The sequence below is a fragment of the Gymnoscopelus microlampas genome, assembly GCF_963454915.1.
Source record: "Gymnoscopelus microlampas genome assembly, chromosome: 6".
Classification (NCBI taxonomy): Eukaryota; Metazoa; Chordata; class Actinopteri; order Myctophiformes; family Myctophidae; genus Gymnoscopelus; species Gymnoscopelus microlampas.
Window position 1 is genome coordinate 14,603,112 of NC_139943.1, and position 19,541 is coordinate 14,622,652.

General features: G+C 38.8%; 2 protein-coding genes across 2 annotated transcripts; one reads left to right on the forward strand and one right to left on the reverse strand.

Annotated features, from left to right (window-relative positions):
* Positions 1–541: 541 nt before the first annotated feature.
* Positions 542–10,080, forward strand: LOC311048003 (neuroepithelial cell-transforming gene 1 protein-like). Its single transcript, XM_084060982.1, has 12 exons — positions 542–847; positions 3,308–3,374; positions 3,663–3,722; positions 4,011–4,118; positions 4,553–4,720; positions 4,803–4,865; positions 4,960–5,056; positions 6,113–6,189; positions 6,833–7,090; positions 7,256–7,426; positions 8,014–8,200; positions 9,111–10,080. The coding sequence occupies exons 1-12, from the start codon at positions 684–686 to the stop codon at positions 9,413–9,415; spliced, it is 1,725 nt and encodes a 574-aa protein (XP_083917108.1). The 5' UTR covers positions 542–683; the 3' UTR covers positions 9,416–10,080.
* Positions 10,081–11,383: 1,303 nt separating this feature from the next.
* Positions 11,384–18,912, reverse strand: LOC311048011 (ankyrin repeat and SOCS box protein 13-like). Its single transcript, XM_084060990.1, has 6 exons — positions 18,776–18,912; positions 14,418–14,617; positions 14,126–14,276; positions 13,784–13,918; positions 13,490–13,681; positions 11,384–13,002 (listed from the first exon to the last, which is right to left on the reverse strand). The coding sequence occupies exons 1-6, from the start codon at positions 18,816–18,818 to the stop codon at positions 12,845–12,847; spliced, it is 879 nt and encodes a 292-aa protein (XP_083917116.1). The 5' UTR covers positions 18,819–18,912; the 3' UTR covers positions 11,384–12,844.
* Between the last annotated feature and the right edge of the window lie 629 nt (positions 18,913–19,541).

A 19,541-nucleotide genomic window follows, 5' to 3' on the forward strand; every position in this document is an offset into this window, starting at 1 on the left:
TTGTTGCGTTTTTTTGGAGCTTGTTTCTAAAGGGGAGTTGTTTATTTGGGCTTGTTTATAAAGTGTAGTTGCTTATTTGGGCTTGCTTCACAAGTTGTACATTATTTTAACCAGTGGTTCTCAATTTGGGGGTCCATCCACCATGACATCAAAATATTTGAGATTCTCAAATATTTTGATGTCATGGTGGATGACCCCCAAATTAATATGTATTTGTTTTTGAAAATATGTTGTGCCAGGGGAGCCTCGTGCCACATTTGTGTTGTTAGAATGTTTCAAAAGTCTTCCAAATATTCCACATTTTATTTCACGATGTTTTGAAAATAGCACATCTACTTGTGTGAGCTTGTAGATCAGCTGTTAGAGTATATAGGTTTAAGTGCTCATAATAGCTAGCTTGCTTCTTTTGGGCTTGTTTCCATCAATCACATGGGGCTGCTTGTTTCTTTCTCACAATCTGGCAACACTGTCAGAGCCTTGTCGTGATTGGCCGCTTTTCAAGAATCCGCCATATTCAAACTTCCGCCGTCATCATCATTGTCTTTCTGCGTTGCTGTTGTTGTTATCGATATTCTCAGTAGTATTATCCGTCATAAATCACACATCTGACCGGTTCACATACGTTTTTCTGCCGCTTTTATCTCGGCTATCGCTGCTTAATTGTCACGGGAAGCTTGGTTAAAATGGACGGGACGGAGGACGGAATAATACAACAACATGCCGGTAACAAAAGGCAGAGCCTTCGCCGAATGTCCTCGAGGACAGCGTCCATTAGCAGTGTTATCAGTGCTGTGGCTGAGCCCCCGTCATCACCACCACAAACAACGAGACGAAAGAACTCCAAAAAGTAAATATAATTATCACACTAAATACTAAAGTTACGAGTTATTTTTGATTGCCCGTCGTGAAATTGTTTTGCGATACTATTTACTTCGTTGCCCAGTGTTAAAACAATAATATAAAAATAATAAATACAATTCCTCCAGCCTGCAGGGCTAGGCTACGATGGCCCCCTGCTAGCAATGATGCTACATTAGTTGTCCAGTGACAGGATAGGTGGGCACTACTATGGACATCTGGGCACCTCGATGTAAAATTGGCCATTTTGTCCAAAATGTTTAAAAATGTAATATTTGAAAAATAGTCTTAAGTAAAGTATACATGCTTAATTAAGGTCTAATATTTCTTCAATTGCTACAAATTGCTGCGAAACATGTATATCCAGTCATTTTGGGGCATAAACAAGAAGCTGAAGGATAAAATAAAGTCTGACGATGATGTACCGTGCATGTTCACATCATATATACTTTACATTCCTTTTCCCTTTTTTTTAATATATATATATTTTTTTTAACATTTTGGACAAAATAACCAATTTTACATTGAGGTGCCCAGATGTCCCGAGTGGCCCCCTATCCTGTATCCATTAGTTCTCCTGTCAGTTTTGAGAGATGTTCTACAACTTCTACACCTTGTTTTTGTCCTTTTTGTTTTTGGGTACAGTTACGTTTCATTTAAATATGTTTACAAAATAATAATATTAATTTAAAGGTAGGGTAAGTGATTTACTTTGGTCAAAATAAGTGTTAAATAGCTCTATATTCTGATAGTATTAGTGTTTGTTAGTAAAAGGAGTCTCCCATGTCTCTCCAGCTCTTTATTAAACAGAACATGCATTTTCAGTGCTCTTTCCTGATTGGCTTAAAATGTGTCACCTACCTGAAAATGTACTGTATTCTGTTTACTAAAGAGCTGCAGAGACCCCTGTGACCAAACAAACGCTCTGTACCAATTATTACTATCAGAATATAGTACTTTAACCTTTTTAACAAAAAATATCACTTACCCTACCTTTTAATTTAAAAAAAAATAAAAGTAGGTGAAATGATTTGTACAAGTACAAGCTCCCAATGTTTTGCACTGATAAGAATAGAGAGAGAAGCAAAGGAAACGGGTCAGATGACCCGACACAATGTCAAATAATATATTCATAAGCTGCATGGTCAAATAGAAATAAGAATGAGGCAGAATGTCAGTCTTGAGTACATATTGACAATGACTGAAGAATTGTGCAGGAGTGGCCAAAAACAAATAAACCATAAGGGCTTGTCAGGTTGCTCACCTAATGTGGAATATTCAACATAAAGACAACAAATAAAGCAGAAGAAACGATTACATAAAAGTGTGTATATATATTTATATATCTATATCTATATCTATATCTATATATATATATACACACACACACACACACACACACACACACACACACACACACACACACACACACACACACACACAAAATCGCACGGCAGTGAGTGTTTATATGATGACGCATTGCTTAATTGGACAACATTTTATATATATATATATATATATATATATATATATATATATATATATACAATTTTTATATATATATATATTTTTTTTATATCTATACTGTATAATGTGTGTGTATATATACACTGTATAATGTATATATGTGTTTGCTACTGACCCGGTAAACTGTTCCAACAAAGTGGACATCGGAATCTAATGGAAAATTGGTTAAATGTTGTCTTAAAGAAGGTAGGATGAAAATGATTGACTGATGTTGTATCGTAATGATAGATTTGGGAATTAACTTGCATTTTAAAAACAGACAGAGGAAAGTGAATAGGTTGAAAAAAATACATCCATCTGGTGTACATCTGTACAAAGTACATCTGTTGTAGAAAGACATCGATACCATTATGTTATCATTTTGATAAACGTTTTTTTGGACAATGAAAACAGTGGGAGTACAGTAAAGGAGCCTGACTTAGTTGATCACTGGCGTCGCTTACCGAAAACAGCAGATCTACAAGCTCACAACAACGCGTTGCGATGCGACATGTTTTAGATCTGCTATTTTCGGTATATGACACAGCGGGCAACCAAGTATAAATTAGGCTTTAGTGAAGTGTGCATAGCTGTTCATTTCAGCCTGACTTCTGTGCACTCGCTTTCACTGTTACTCTGACTGCAACCGCTTTGTTTTGCCACTGTAACTTTCTGTTTACCCATTCTTCATGCATGCGTCACTCAGATTTTCATCATCCATAACAATCTCTTTCCGTTTCTCTATTTTTAAATGCTATGATCTGAAGTTTAATAACATCATTACAACCACACCCTTTAGGGTGGAAATGTTTCCCCTATTTGTGTGATCCCTGCTATTAAACATGAGGGGGAAAGCAGAGCATGGCTGTTTGATGTATCAAAACACAGAATTCATAATCTAAAACAATTGCTTATTTTTCTCAACTTCCGTCCTTTCCTGCAGGCCCCCACTGCAGAGAGGAAGCTCATTCACCTTCCTGACTCCAGGAACACCATGGGACTTCAGTCTAGTGAGTTAATATTAATTGCCACTGTGCAAGTTATTTATTATTACTTATAGGATCCACCTCTTTCATACTATCAATTTCTGTGGTTGCTATGAGGCTGAACGGGCCATGATTCATGTCTCACTGACTGGAAATATTGTTAATGTCACTATCATTTTTATTTTATTTGTATTTAATATCGCTTTGGTTCTTTGAGACATAATGATAGTGATCATTAATTTTAGTCGTCAAAATCTGTTGTCAGCTTATTGGACTTGTGAAAGTAACTTGTGCATCGTCGCTTCCCTGCAGAAAAGAAAACGGAAGGAGAAGGATGATGACACAGTCAGTCTGTCCAGCTTTGACCTCAAGGTGAGTGTCATTCCAACCCATCCGTCTCAGGGACAGATCCATTTGAACACCCTTGTGTAATCCTTTTGAGTTATGGCCTAGCAACAGATAGCCTTGAGAGAGAGAAAGTGTGTCATGACGTCAGGATAATCTCCAGACTGAAAGGCTCTCCTACTATTTGTCTTAGAGACTAAAAGTAATGGAGGATTTAATAGAAGTGGGCTTGTTCCTCAGCATGAACTGAGTCTGTCTTCAAGTCCTCAAGTACAATGATTGGGTTTGAAACAGGTTTGTTTTCTCTACTTCCAGGAACCTAACCACAAGCGTGGACGACCACTGTCCAGAGTGTCCTCATTGGCCAACCTGATCTCCCCCTCAAAGAATGGGGCAGTTCGGCGGTTTGGACAGACCATCCAGGTACATGACTTTTCTCCCAAAATGGACTCGTCCACGGTCAGTGTTTTGCAGGATGCGCTACCCTGACATTTTTTTTGTGCGGTCTACAAAGCAGAGCAGCTTGCAGCAGCTTTTTCACTTTATCGCTTTGAGTTGTAATTGTTTTGAGTACAAAAGCAGAAGATGCATAAAGCTTCACTCACATTGTTAACGATTTCAAAAAGGCGCCCCCAGCTGGCATTGTAATTTCGTCCTCTAGGCTTGCCGTAGACAGATTGCCTGTGCCAATCCTTAAAATGAACTTTGGTGTAAACAGAAAGAGGACTAAGGACTGTGAAAACCAAGCGCATCCTGTCTGATCCGGCTCTTGATTTATCATATGCCGACATCAACTAATGCAACTTCTTCCAATTTCTTCCTGTTCGTAACGGCACTTTTTTAATTATGTCCGTTAGTCAATGGCGCAGCGCGGTGATAACAAGTCACCAGGACTGTCTCTCAAACACAACAGCAAGGCAGCAGGCCCCACCCCCACCAAACGAAGAAATAGCACACTGTGGTCTGAGACGATGGACATCCATCAGAAAAACACGTTCTCCCTAAAAGAGATCAAGAGACAAGAGGTAATGAGTGCTCAGCCGGTTAAAAAATACAGAGAGCAAACCTTATCATGCTGTGGTTGACGTTTTTGTGCATTCTCTCCAGGCCATTCACGAGCTTTACAGGGGAGAGCAGGATCTCATTGAAGACCTCCAGCTCGCACGAAAGGTGCTGAATATTATTTTAATGATCATACAGAATTGAAACATTTACTCTGTGCTTTGATAACTAACTCTCTCACTTGTGTTTTGTGGGAATTTAGGCATATCATGATCCCATGTTGAAGCTTTCTATTTTGACTGAGGAGGAACTGACTCATATCTTCGGGGACCTGGATGCGTACATCCCTATGCATGAGGGTAAGCCATTACCACTCACACTTGCAGTCACTGTTAAACCTGTTAGCTGTCTTTCTAGTTCTCATGTAGGGAGGGCAGCCAGTCATTTAACCGCTTTAAACTGGCTACGTCATTAGATTTTTTGGGTACAAATGTACAACATCTTTAAAGAAATGTCAAAATATTTGAAAATAGCATATCTACAAGGTCACAACGCGTTGCATCATGCCATTCACTGTTTGCCGTATGACATGTCTATAGGACTTAAGTGGTTAAATGTTGCTGGTTCGATCCCCAGCATAGACAGGAGGGTGTATTTCAGCTGTTGACTGGTCACTGGTGGGTGGCTGATACTATCGATTCTATAGTGCCTACCAACTCTTCCAAAGGGCCCATGAGCAAGTTCTCTGACCTGAGTGACCTATGTGATGAATTTAATATAGACTAGAAAAGAAAGCCTTTTATTGTCAATGTTTAAAACACCATAAAATTTGAAACACTAACAAAAAAAATAAAGAACATCTAGAATAAACAAAACAAAGAAACATAACCGTGGTAGAACAATCAACCACTAAAAGTATCAATATGGTTTTAAAATGCTAAGTATGGTAGATACAATACAATAACAGGCCTGGAAATGAAAAATAACAAATACACAAATGAAAGTTTGTGGTAAGATATTTGTCATGCTTTTTGAAAGTAAATGTGTTACTGACAGCAGATACGATATTTTTAAGCAGAGAATTCAAGAGTGCCATTCACATTGACCTGTATATGACGTTATGTTTGAGAAAATATTTTCTTGGAGCTGGGGGTGCTGTGTGACCAGAGGCAGCTCTTCTAGTGCTCTAACCATGCTCAGAAACCTTCTGTAACTGGTGAGCCACAGGAGCATCAGCCCTGCCAGTTGTTCATGCATATAGCTATAATAAATGTAGGATAAATATTGCACCAGACCAGAATAAATGTGTATGGGACTGTATGTTGGACTTACATGCTAAAAGGCAACTTTTAACCTGTGTGTTCCATGACAAATACAATGTTTGTTCTTCTAATGAGATGGTTTTGTCTCTGCAGAACTATTGATGAAGCTCACCAAAGGCACTGGCCTAGATGGAACAGTAGGTCAGATCGGACAGATTGTGATAGACTGGGTATGTATGACAGCAGTCACAGCACACACACACACACACACACACACACACACACACACACACACACACACATGCCTTGCTATTTATGATAGAAATGTCTTTATTGGGATGACAAAACTATTAGAACTGATGCTACACAGTGCAGCTTACTGGACACATCGCATCATGTGAAAGGTCATGGTTGTAATTGTTACTTAGGCTGTGTTCAGACTATGAACTGCAAAAACCTACTTTCCTAGGTATGTTTGAAATGTGATACAAAAGATACTAAAGATGTGTCTCAGTCTGGAGTGGATACTCTGACACTGAAGTCTGATTTATACTTTCTTTGTATCCCAGTGTTGCTTGCCGAAAATAGACGATCTAAAAGTTCACAACGCCTCACAATGCAAATCGCTGTGAGCTTGTAGATAGGCTGTTTCCTGGAAGGTACATCGTCAAACGACAGCACATATAACTAGCATTACTCACGCCTATGTCGTTACATCGTTAACACAGCAACCAATTCAGATAGGTCGGCGAAGACTGAATACACAAATCTGATCTGATCAAGTTACAGTGTGGACACTCAATCCTAAAGACCATATTTGATAATCAAATCAGGTTTGCCTGCAGTCTGAACAAAGCGTTGTGTCTTTCTCAGTTGCCTGGCTTGAATGCTTACAAAGAGTACTGCAGCAATCAGCTGGCAGCCAAAGCCCTTCTGGACCAGAAGAAGCAGGACAGACGGGTCCAGGACTTCCTGCAGCGTTGTCTCGAGTCACCCTTCAGCAGGAAACTGGACCTCTGGAGCTTCTTGGACATTCCCCGCTCACGCCTGGTTAAATACCCGTTGTTACTCCGAGAGATCCTCAGACACACGCCACCCGATCACCCGGATGTACCCAATCTGGAAAGAGCTGTATGTTATTGCATATATAGTGACGTTGCATGCATAATGTCAGTGAGACATGACATGGCAATAGATGACTAAATGATTACTGCTTGGTCCTTGTAATTGTGATACATTCTACTGGTAATCTTTTGTACCTTTTTGTAAAATAACCAAATATATGTGGTCATTCAGATTACCATAATCCAGGGAATTCTGACTGACATCAACTTGAGGAAAGGGGAATCGGAGTGCCAGTACTATATTGACAAGTTGGAGTACCTAGACGATAAGCAGAGAGACCCACTCATAGACGACTGCAAGAGTCTTCTATGTCATGGAGAGCTGCGGAACAAGAGTGGCTCGGTGAGAATCTCACTCTTAAACCTGATTTATGCTTGGGGCATGCAGCATCACTTAAACGCACACAATAATCTTAGCTGGAAAAGTACAAGTAAACATTTTCCTCTGTTAAAGGACGACTTCACCACTTTTCAACATATCTTCATATAATAGGTCCTCACTAATGCTCATGATAATATGATACAATTTTTTTCTAATCAGTCTGTGTCTCAGAGGAGGGCTGTAGACAGTTCAGAAACCCGTCTACCAGTGACATCATCGATGGGGAATCCAAGCTAATAGAAACGGCAGGCTTTGTATTCCTGGAAAGTTGCAATGCAATAATAGATCCCATTGTTCTCGCCTTAATAAAAATCTGAATAAAATAATTGTAATCTTTTTGAAAAAAAAAATCCTGCCTAACGATGATGTCACTGGTAGACGGGTTTCTGGACTGTCCACAGCCCTCCTATGAGACACAGACCAAGTAGAAAAAAATTGTATAATTTTATCATGAGCAGTAGTGAGGACCTATTATATGAAGATATGTTGAAAAGTGGTGAAGTCGTCCTTTAATGAATTTCACGCTTGGTTTTCATGTTGTATTTTAGAAACTGCACGTATTCCTGTTCTCCGAACTTTTGGTTCTGGCACGACCGGTGACTCGCAATGAGAGGAGCTGTTTCCAGGTCTATCGGCAACCCATCCCAGTCCGGGACTTGGCACTGGAAGAACTCCAGGACGGGGAAATCCGCATGGGTGGTTCCTTCAGAGGAGCTTTCACCAATGGGGAGAAAGGTAGGTTGAGTCTATACCTTAGAGCCGTGATACACCAGGTATAGATTAAGGATAATTTGGTGTGATACCTGAGTGGAAATTATTTCTCTGCAAGTTCAACCCTGCTTGTTTTGAGTGAACGCACAGGGGAGTGTTTTTTTTGTTTCCTTGTGGCTGTCTACCACATCATTACAACAAAGGCATGGCAAACTGTGTGGTCATGGAAAATAAAGAGAACTTTGCATTGAAACCTTTTGGCTGTTGTCTTCCCAACCAATGCACCAACATGACATGCTCAAGGTTAGGACAGTGTCTTGCTCAGGGACACTTCGACACATACTGTAGACTGCAACCTTCTGATTGCCACAGTGCCTCGCTACCCAGTCATCCTCCAGTAGAGATGGCAAATATAATCAGTCCTCAAGTGTCTTGCTCAAGGACACTAACCAGCCGACACAAAGCTTAGGACAGGATGTCCAATTAGTCCATAATGTTGGTCTGGCCAGGTTTTTAACTAACAAGCCAGATGGTAAGCTCTGATTATCGTGTAATTTAAATGGACACCAGACTAGAAACGTTTAGTCGATAACATGACATTACGACCTCTAGTCAGGTGTCTCTCAGTTTATCCATATCTTACTTTGCCAGCTGAGAGGCTCGCTTGTCACTACTCAAACATTTCAAGACAATGTTTGTATTTTGTTTTGCACCACCTCCAGCTCTATGAAGCCTTTATATTCCCCATTGATCTCTATCGACCCATGTCTTTGTCCAGAGGTGGTCAATTATGAAACAATACATTTTCTTTACAATAAAGGTGTAGTAGGACATTTGTAAAATAGCCACAAGTATGGAGTGAAGTTTTTATTTGCATTAGTAATTGTATTTAGCAGGAGAGCCTTTTTCATTAACCATGTCCCTCTTCTTGCAGCTAAGAACATATTCCGTGTGAGCTCCGTGGATCCATCCCACGGCCAGTCCCACACCCTGCAGGTCAACGACGTTTACCACAGACAGCAGTGGCTCAACTGCCTGCGCAGCGCCATGGCCCCGCACCAGGGAGTCATCAGAGATGAGCGGCGCTCCTCCACAGTCTCAGACAGCGTCTGTGATGAAGAAACCGACGAGAACTGCCCTCATGTCTCCATCTCTAAACTCGGCCCCCGGGCGCGCTCCAGCACCGGGCTGGAGAAGAAGTTCCGCAGCTCGCTAAAGAGGAAGGAGACTGGGGTCTAGAAGTTCTCTTGAGCCGAGTCTGGGCTCTAGCACATGGACAGTGTGTTAAAATTCTCTTGGAATCCTTCATGTGAATCTGTCAATGAATGTTCATGCCACCTCTGTTTTAGCTATACCGTAGAAATGAACTATAGAATGGACATTTACATTAATAGCAATGCTGTGCTTCCATGTCAAACACGAAAGAAGACTTAATTATTTCTGCTCTGTGAAACGTTTTTTTGATGCAGAATTGTCCTGAGTTTCATGCAGTTCCCTATATCCAGCCTCAATGGGTTCACCAGAAAAGTAGATGGCTGTGGACACGTAAGTAGGGTGCTTATGACCTATCTATACTATTTTATATCTATGGTTTTTGCTTGCTTAGTAAAAAGCTCTTATGATGAGTGGTAGTAACTGTTTAGCAGCTATGAAAGAAATCCGTCCAACTCTATATTGTTGAGTGTTGTCCCTTTTTAAAAAAGTGTATTGGTTTACAAATGAATCATGTGCCAGTGTGACTGAAATGTATGTTTACAGCTATGAAATCTGTGTAATTATGTTTTGCATTGTCTTGTAAGTTAAAAAAAACAACATTGTTTTATACCACTGTTATAGCTCTTAAGGATTCTTTACTCCAAACTCAATTTGGCAAACATTTATCCTATTGGTCTCACTTGCTTATATATTTAAAAAAAAAATGTTCATGTTGCTTAGAAAAGGGTAAACTTTTTGTCAGTTTTAATTTGTTATGGGTTGTGGAGAAGAATGTTTGGTAAGGTGACCTATAGGGGCCACCCTTATACACAACTGACAGACTGATGAAGTTACAGAATTGGTTGGCTAGTTGGCCTAACAACGAGCTAGCCAATTGTAAGCTCAGCTTGTGCTTGAAGAACAATGATCGATCAATCTCTGTTGCCCCTGTACAGTCTTGTCCAACTGAAACTGTTTCTGATTATTTTAGGTGAGAAATAGCCCAGGTTGCTCAATTTCACTTTTACAATATTATGGAAATTTGCAGTTGCTTAATCTTCTGCATCAATTTCACACTTACAACGCCTAGTTTAAAGGTTTGTAGTGTTTGTGATTACAAACACAATCTTCTTTCAACAGTCACAGCTACTTTACTAGTGCAGAGCAAGATAGCAGAACGACACAAGTAGCTCACTGGCACAGCCCAGACATACATCTTGTTACTTAAAGTATCCACAGCTCTGTGACAAGCTGAGTGTAAACATGATGGTCGACATTTCTTAAGAGGACTGAAAAACTATACATGTACAGTATGTGGTGAAATAAAAAGTATTTGTACACTGAAGCTTATTATTTCCTGACTCATGCAACCCAACATCCCCTCTAAACCTTATTGTTCAAAAATCAGTGTGTAGACTGATACACATTTTCCCACATTATAATCTGGACTAGTTTTTGACAAATTTCTAGCAAGTATATATAAAAACATTATACACCTATTTAAAGCATTGATGGATCATCAATGCTATCATTGAAATCTATTATCTGTTGTAATTATCTAAATGTTCCCATCACTTCATTTAGAATTTCTGAAATTCTATAGCAAGTCACTAAATTGTATAACATCTTACAATAAATGCACAGAATCTCTGTACGTATGTCTAGTTCACGTATCTCGATAACCGTTCGATCGACCAACTTCAATTTCGGCACACACATCGCAGATGACCCGAGGGAGTTGAGTGCAAGGAGTTGAGTCGTTTGGATAGGCGGTTATCAATTCATTGAAATTCCCCACACCTGCCATTTGATTAGTCAGTCCACTTTCTGTAGTCAGTTTGCACTCTTCAGACATTCTCCACAGATGGTTAGTATTGCATAACAGGGTATGCATTCCCAACTTGCAACGTCTGTTATTTACATATAAACAATCAAATAAGCACCGGTCTTGTGGTCCACTTGGGACATAAATAATAATCCACAAGGATGTAACAGAAATGAAATGCACATATGTAATAACGATTGTTTGTATATTGTTATGTTTGGTCAAAGGCATTTTATGACAATGTATAGACCATACATCTCATTTGATATTGTAATCCCAGGAGGTATGTTTTTATTCAACTCATCGAAATGGCACCTCCATAAATTAGAAACATACAAATACATTTCTAACATTGTGATTTTCTGTCACATTGTGACTGTGACATGGCAGCAATCACAATTAGAGGACCACTTATGCAGTTTAAATGTTGTCAATACAGAGGACAACTTTACTTATGTTTACAAGTTAAAACAAGTTGCAATATGTAATACAGAGATTATGGCTGCATAATTGTAAAGAGTGTTTTACACACTATTAAGACATATTTTCATGTATTTTAATAAAGCATAAGTGTGGAATCACTGTTCTACCCAGGTATTCCTTCCATGAAACAAAAAACAAGTCAACATTTTTTGTGCTTTATGACTGCAACACAGAACAGGTATGTTTTTAAAATAAATGTACTAGTCTACATATTTACACTTTACATTTAGACAGAAGGTCTGTGTTATTTACAAATAAACATTCAAATAAGTGTTCATAACATATTTATAAATAATGACAGTATACATAGGACCACAATGGAAATAAGCCCTCAGGGCTTTTTGTGTTATCCTTTTAGCATCATTGTATAATTGTACCACTGTACTTTTTGCAAACTGTTAATAAAGTATTCAATCAATCAATATGGCAGTAACAGTATTAAAATCACTGCTTAATGATATAGTCAAGTCTACAATGCATTGCTCAAGCTTAAACAATTTTATGAGCTCAAACCTAACTGAGCAACAATATTTCATTTTAATAACCTCCACATGAACCCAAAAACATCTCTGTATATAATGTTGGTCTTCATGATTTGCCTTCTTTCATTCTGTTGCATCAACCACTATGTATACAATACATGATAAAAGCAGTACATGTGAGGTTAAAATCATAAAAACCACATGGGCAGGTGCATAAACCCTTGAACGTTACAAACCATAAACTCCCTGTAAGCACGCTTCCTACTTCAAGTTCTTTGCCACGATTCAACGGCAGCAACACGTGTGAATGAATCACTTCCTTACAAACGTTAGGTTTCAGGAAGTGACTATGTTTCAACTTTCACATCCTGTTCTATTACTTCCTGGCCAGTTAATAGCAGAAGCTAGAGCAATGAAATCACAATGTGCCCAATGCAGCGACAATTCCTTTTCGTCTGTTTATTCCCCCTTCAGTAGTGAGTAATGTTACCTCTGATTAAGCCCTCTATATTATATTCTGTTTTGTTTTTGTCTCTGTTTTGTAATTGTGTTGTTGCTCCCTGCCTCCCTTCCCCAAAAGGACCACAATGGAAACAAGCCTTCGGGCTTTCTTGTGTTTTTATCCTTTTGAATTCATTTTCAATAAAGTGCTCAATCAATCAATATGGGATGTGACTAGAGTTGTCAGAGGTCATAAAGTTCAATAACTGGAGGTGGAATGTAAGAAAGAAAGTTTATGATGCGATTGGGCAAACCCAGTTTGGAAATGACTTCACGTGTTCTTGCTCCATGAGCCCTTCTCAGGGTCACTCTGCTAAGCTGCTGCAGGGTGAGGGGTGTATCTGAGAAAGAGACGAAGATTGGACATGAGATCTTAAGTGGTTAATTCATAATGTACGTTTTCCCTTCCTAGAAAAGCACAATATTAGTCTTTGAAATGTAGTGGAGTGCACAAGTATCCAACAATACAAATACTCAAGTCAAGTACAGATACTCATATAAAAAAATACTATAAAGCACTGTTTCCCAAACAATGGGTCGGGACCCATTTTTTTCTAATTATTTCAAAAGATTACAAACAAAAAAAAAGTAAATCAATGAAATTGCATATTTTCTTTGACTACTAGTGAAAATAGCAAATCTACAAGCTCAATGTGTGTGATGCGACATGTGAGCTTGTAGATCGGCTATTTTCACTAGTTTGGGTCTCAAGCTAAAAAGATTGAGAACCACTGCTATAGTACAGTATAGTACAGTACAGTACTTGAGTAAATGTACTTAGTTACTTTCCACCACTGCTGAATCCATACTGTAGAAGAAAAAACTCACTCTCATAGAACTCAAGGCAGAGATAACAGGGAGATCCATGCCTGGTGTAGTTGAGAGGCTTTCTTCCAAGGTTATCCCTGGCATACACATCACCCCCAAACTCTACAAGTAGGTCTATCAAGCTGATGTTCTGTACTTTTGCTGCATGATGAAGGGCTGTCTCGTGTAGTTTAGCAGCATTCACATTTGCACCTTGAGGGGAAAAAGAAAGCGGTTATTGTTTTTCCACCATTCTTGTTGTTTATAAAACATGAATACCACAATATCTTAATAAATGATACTGTTTAGGCTCACCTGAGTTGAGGAGCACTTTAGCACAGTCATGATGTTGCCTGGCACAGGCTACATGAAGTGGGGTACCAAAATGGCAGTCATGGGCCTCCATGTGAGCCCCTTCATCAATCAAAAGTTGAACGCAATCTGAGTTACCTATTGCAAACAGGTTAAAAGGTGGACAATATATTGCAGTTTTGGACAACAATTTTGGTAATTTCTTGAAGTTCAATATGAAGTTGTTTAATATTGATAAACAATAATAATAACAAAAAACCTAAATAATCAAAATACAGGCACGAAGAGCAATAGAGCATCATTGTACATCTCTGTGCACATGAGCCATAACTGGATGTAATGTACCTCCCATGCAAGCCTCGTGAAGGGGTGAGAAGGTGAACAATGGAGGGTTGACTGTTGCTCCATATTCCAAAAGCAGCTTGACACACTCAAGGCTCCCAGCAGAGCAGGCATCACAGAGCGGAGTGCTGCCATCAATATTACGTGCATCTACCTGTGCGACACAAATGCAATGCAAAATGAGTGCAGGATGAGAGCAGCTGCAAACTTGAACAGAACCAGTGCAGATGTCTGGTGGTGGTAGACTGAAAATAAACAGTATAAATCTTGTAAAATTGTTACATGAAGACCTCACCTGTGCGCCAGCGGCCAGCAGCAGCCTGACACATTGTGTCTGTCCCTGTATACATGCTTCATGTAGAGGAGTGATAGAGTCCACAGCCACAATGTTAACTGCTGCCCCTCCCTGGATGAGTTGCTGCAGCTGTTGGGCCCTGCCTTGTGCAGCAGCCTCGTGAACAGCAGACCGGTCTGACCAGAATCCTAGGCCATGAGCTGTAAACACAAACAAGCCAATAGCTGTAAAGAGCCCTATTTATTCACTACCTCTTTGGCCCCATTTAGACCTGAGGCCGATTCTAAATACGCCTTCTAAAACCTAACCTAAGTTCTTTGAAAACGTTCAAATTCTTACTCAAAAAATAAATAAATAATTATGCTGCTATATGTATGGCAACAACTAATGAGACACAGAGGTGGCTCCCGGATTGAAAGGTATAACAACGTATAGGTTACAACAGGTCTAAATGGGCTAGAATAGCTTGAATTCAATCCACATACAGTATACAATAGAGCCATAATGCTCTCTACCAGGCCAGAGGCTTTGTTTTCACCCGATTTATGAGTGCGTTTGTCCACGGCTAATCTTGCAAACTACTAGATCCGTTCACAGTCAATTAAAAATTTGTGTCTACATGTTGTCCAATGTCCAAGTTTATTTCCTGTTGCAGTTTTTGTGAATATCAGTAATTGTCACCTGACAGGAAATAAACTTGTAAAAATTATCAAACTGTAAACCTTGACCCAAGCTGCTCCGGTGACTCATGCTTTTGAGTCATGTGCTAAACTAGTTAGGAAATGAAGTCCAAAGGGCGTGTATCTCTCCTGCAGTACATGGTCGTGAAATATCAACATGCACATACTGTATGCTTAAACAACATTTTGAAACACACCATACCTTAGTTAAAATCCTCCAGATCATTATGATTGATTCAACAAGAACATTACATATTTCCTCAAAAACACACAATTTATAATTCAGATATTTAGCATACACAAGAGTGACTTATGATAAGAAAGGTAGAAACTAGGATACCAGGTAAAAAAAATAATTTATCGGTCTAACAATATACTATCTAAATAACAATCTGTACATTGAAACTATAGGATACCAGGTAAACAATGAACATCATCGATGGCATCGATATTAATAATATGCTATTACATTCATTACACACATACATCAATCAGCAGAACCACAGTACAAAACCATCAAGACATTTACACATACTTGTCACACCAGTCATTTACAAGACTTCTGCAACAGTGTTGATTTTGACAGCACATTTTGATTTAGTTTTAGTCATAGTCTTTTGAATCAAATTCCATTTAGTTTTAGTCTAGTTTTAGTCAACTAAATATCATACGATTTTAGTCGACTACATCTACAGTTGATTTAGTCAACTAAAATGTATTTTGACGGTGCCTTGATGGCGTCACAATGGCTGCTTTTACACTTGGTCGCATGCTGAAAATAGCCGATCTACAAGCTCACGTAGATCGGCACAACACCCGAGTGCAACCAAACATAAAATGACTTGTCTTAGTTCTACTGGATCTCTTCTCCCTCCCTAACATTTTAGTCTAGTTTTTATTTGTTGACGAAATTGTCAATATATTTAGTCTAGTTTTAATCATCATAGCTTAGTTTTTATTTGGCTTTTATTTAGTTTTCGTCAGTGAAAAAAGGTAGTCGACAAACATTTTTTGTCATAGTTTTAGTCGACGAAATCAACACTGTTCTGCAAACATAAACTACTGAGTGTACAAATAGTTCCATTTGTACACTCTCAGAGCTATGAAATTCAAAAGTTCGAGAACCACCGGTATTGTAATTGTATAGCAGACGTGAAGTCCGCATACAAGCTCTGACAGTGTGACAAACCGGTTCCAGACACAGTTCCAAATAATGTGATGGAACCGATTCCGGCTCCTCAATGTCGATCCACCAGCTCTGTGGTTTCGAGTGTCCGCTGTGAGACTGGGAGGTCGGGTCGGGTTCGATCCTCGGCCGGGTCATACAAATGGGAGCCAGTGCCTCCCTGATTGGCACTCAGCATCAAGGGTTGGATTGGGGTAAGTCCCTGCGACATACTAGCGTCATGTCCAGGGGATGTACTTGTACATCAAGCTGCCTCACGCTAAGAAAACAGGAGATAGGGCCTCAGGGCTCGGCAAGGCTTACTTAATGTCGGGTCCGGTTCCTCCAGTGCCGAAACCTCAACCCTAATTGGAATGCTGTTCAACACCACAATATCGGTGTAAAAGAAAGTTCTTGTCTACTTTACAGTTATGTACAGTGACAGTCATACATTGGCTCCTGTGTTGTGGTCATATTGATTACCAACCATAACAATTTGTGAGCTCAGGCACTCACTATGGTCAGCTGTATCCGCTGATGATCTACAGCAGGGGTCGGCAACTTTGAATGTGGAGAGGGCCACTATATTTCCACACTCAATTCCGAGGGCCACATTGCATATACTGTTGGGCAGACACCTTATCGCCGTAATTTCACTTTTTTGCCGTACTTCACACAAAAGTAGCAAAGGTTTGATTTAATATCAGTGGCTGTACCATCAATGATGTTATAAATAATACATGCGATTGAGTTTAAGCTGAACAGGTAGCAAAACCAAAGCTTTAACTTCATATGCCCCAACAACTACTTTGGAACATTACGCACGTACCAAATCTTTCCATTTTTAACCAATGGATTTGTTGACTGTGCACTATACCATGGAACTATATTGGTTTTAAAAACCTCCCAAAAACCTGCCTTTGATTGAGCTCTTTTCCTCTTTTGCACGGTAATTGTATACATTCTTACTTCTTTTGTTTTATGCATCCTAAAGTCATTTTATAATTTCATAATTGTGTTTCCTTTGTGTGATGTTCTGAGTAAAGCACATTGAATTGCCTTGTTGTTGAAATGTGCTATACAAATAAAACTGCCTTGCCTTGCCTCCCAGTGGCAGTATTTTGAGTTTATTGACACGTTTGTAGATTTGTAGGTCCAGTCAGTTCACCAGTGAGTTATGATTTCACTCCTAAATGTGTGGCAGATTATTTAGTTGCAACTTAATCCTTTCCATTACCACTTTTAACTTGTCCAACAACCCAAAGCAGGCGTAGAACCAACATAATGTGTAAAATATCACCGTTTGTTTGCTTCCAACAATGAATATTTGTACCTCCTTTTTAGTATTACCATAGTTATTACTAATAGCCTTGGATCAAGACTATGATGTATTTTTTATCGATTTTGACATATATATCTAAATACGAAAGTAAAATACATCTATGATAGACTTGATCCAAGGCTAAGTCACTACTATGCATTTTAAAGACTGTGGACCTGCGTTGCTAGGGAGCAGCCTTGGGTCTGCGTTTATTTCCTGTCAGCTGATAATAATCAAACACTGCAGTCAGTGCAACAGGAACTAAACTTTGGACCCATTTAGAACGTTTATATAATGTCAAATGAGAAAAGGTCTATAGTTACTGTTTTTTTGCATTAGTCAGCAAGCGAATGTCCCACCATGACAGCAGTGGTGTTAAGTAACTAAATACATTTACTCAAGTACTGTACTTAAGTAAAAAATAAAAAATAAAAGGTATTCTTTTTACTTTACTAGAGTATTTCCAATTGTCAGTACTTCTACTTCTACTCCACTACACTCCAGAGGCAAATATTATACTTTTACTCCACTACAATTATTTGACAACTTTAGTTACTAGTTACTTTGTAGATTTTGATTATTATTACAAAACATACATTAACCACTTCAGCCCTAAATACATTTCGGCCATTCGAAAATAGCTATATGCTATTTTCAAAAGATGTGTGTATACATTTGAAAACTTAATGAGTACTTTCTACTTTTGGTACTTTAAGTAATAAGTATATTTTGATACCAATACTTTTGTACTTTCACTCAAGTACATTTTGAATTCCAGACTTTTACTTGTAACAGAGTATTTCTACATTGCAGTATTGATATTTTACTTAAAAGTAAACAAATGTAGTACTTTTCCCACCACTGCATGACAGCCACCAGACATCTGACAGACAGGGCACTAACAAGCTTAGCAGCCTTGCTCAACTTAATGCCAGACAGTTTAGGAAAGCTAGTTGGTTACAGTAGCTGTTTACCGACGCAACATTATAGCTCTAACAAAAGGACATCATGTAAATTATAACATCTGGCTGACCTCCGTTCAGTTGATACAGAATCATGGCATGATTAGAATCAGGCTAGTATTGCTAGTAATTATTCCCTTTACATTTGAGGCCATGTTACTACTACCGTACTACCGTAGCAACGCAAGTCACCTTCCAGATAATGCTAATCATCCGGCTGATTTATTTACCTATATCTCCAAACAACGACGGTCTGGGCCGAGAAATCTCCATTTCATGATACCTTTTATGTCTTTAAGTAACAAAATAATGCTGCGAAGAAGGGCAACATTGTAGCTGCAAACCCAGATCCCCAAAGTGGCTTGCACTGTTGGACTGTAATCCTGTTGGATTGTGGGAAATGTAGTTATTATTGTTGCTGCAACCAGCTTGTGGGCGTGGCTTACGGGAGGTGATATAGCCTAAATGAAACCTGTTTATACCTATAGCTCTGTGGTTTATACAAAAATAGTTTCTTAAAACATTTTAGGTGAGAAATTTAACATGTAGTCGAATAATATTGATTCATTTCACATTCACGTTAATTTCACATTTACAGCTGGCTGACCTTAAAGGTATTTTGCAATATTAGCAGCTTCTCTGTATACAATGTATATTTCACCTATATATACAGCAAAAATAGTTTATGATAACATTTGAGACAAGAAAAGACCATGCAGGTTAGGCCTGCTGGGTGACAAATATCACAATATTTTTTACCGAATACCTCAACATCGATATTGTGACGATAATATTGTATTGTGACAATAATGTACTTGCCTAAAAAAGAATCATACATTTTCAAAACAGCGTAAATAGTTGCTCAACAAGCTCACAATGGGTCACATGGAAACCCATAGTGAGCTTGTAGATTAGCAATTTTTATAAATGTCAAAACATTTTTGAAAATATAAAATAGGGCTTCAGTAATTAAAGCCAGGAAAGGACAACACGTAT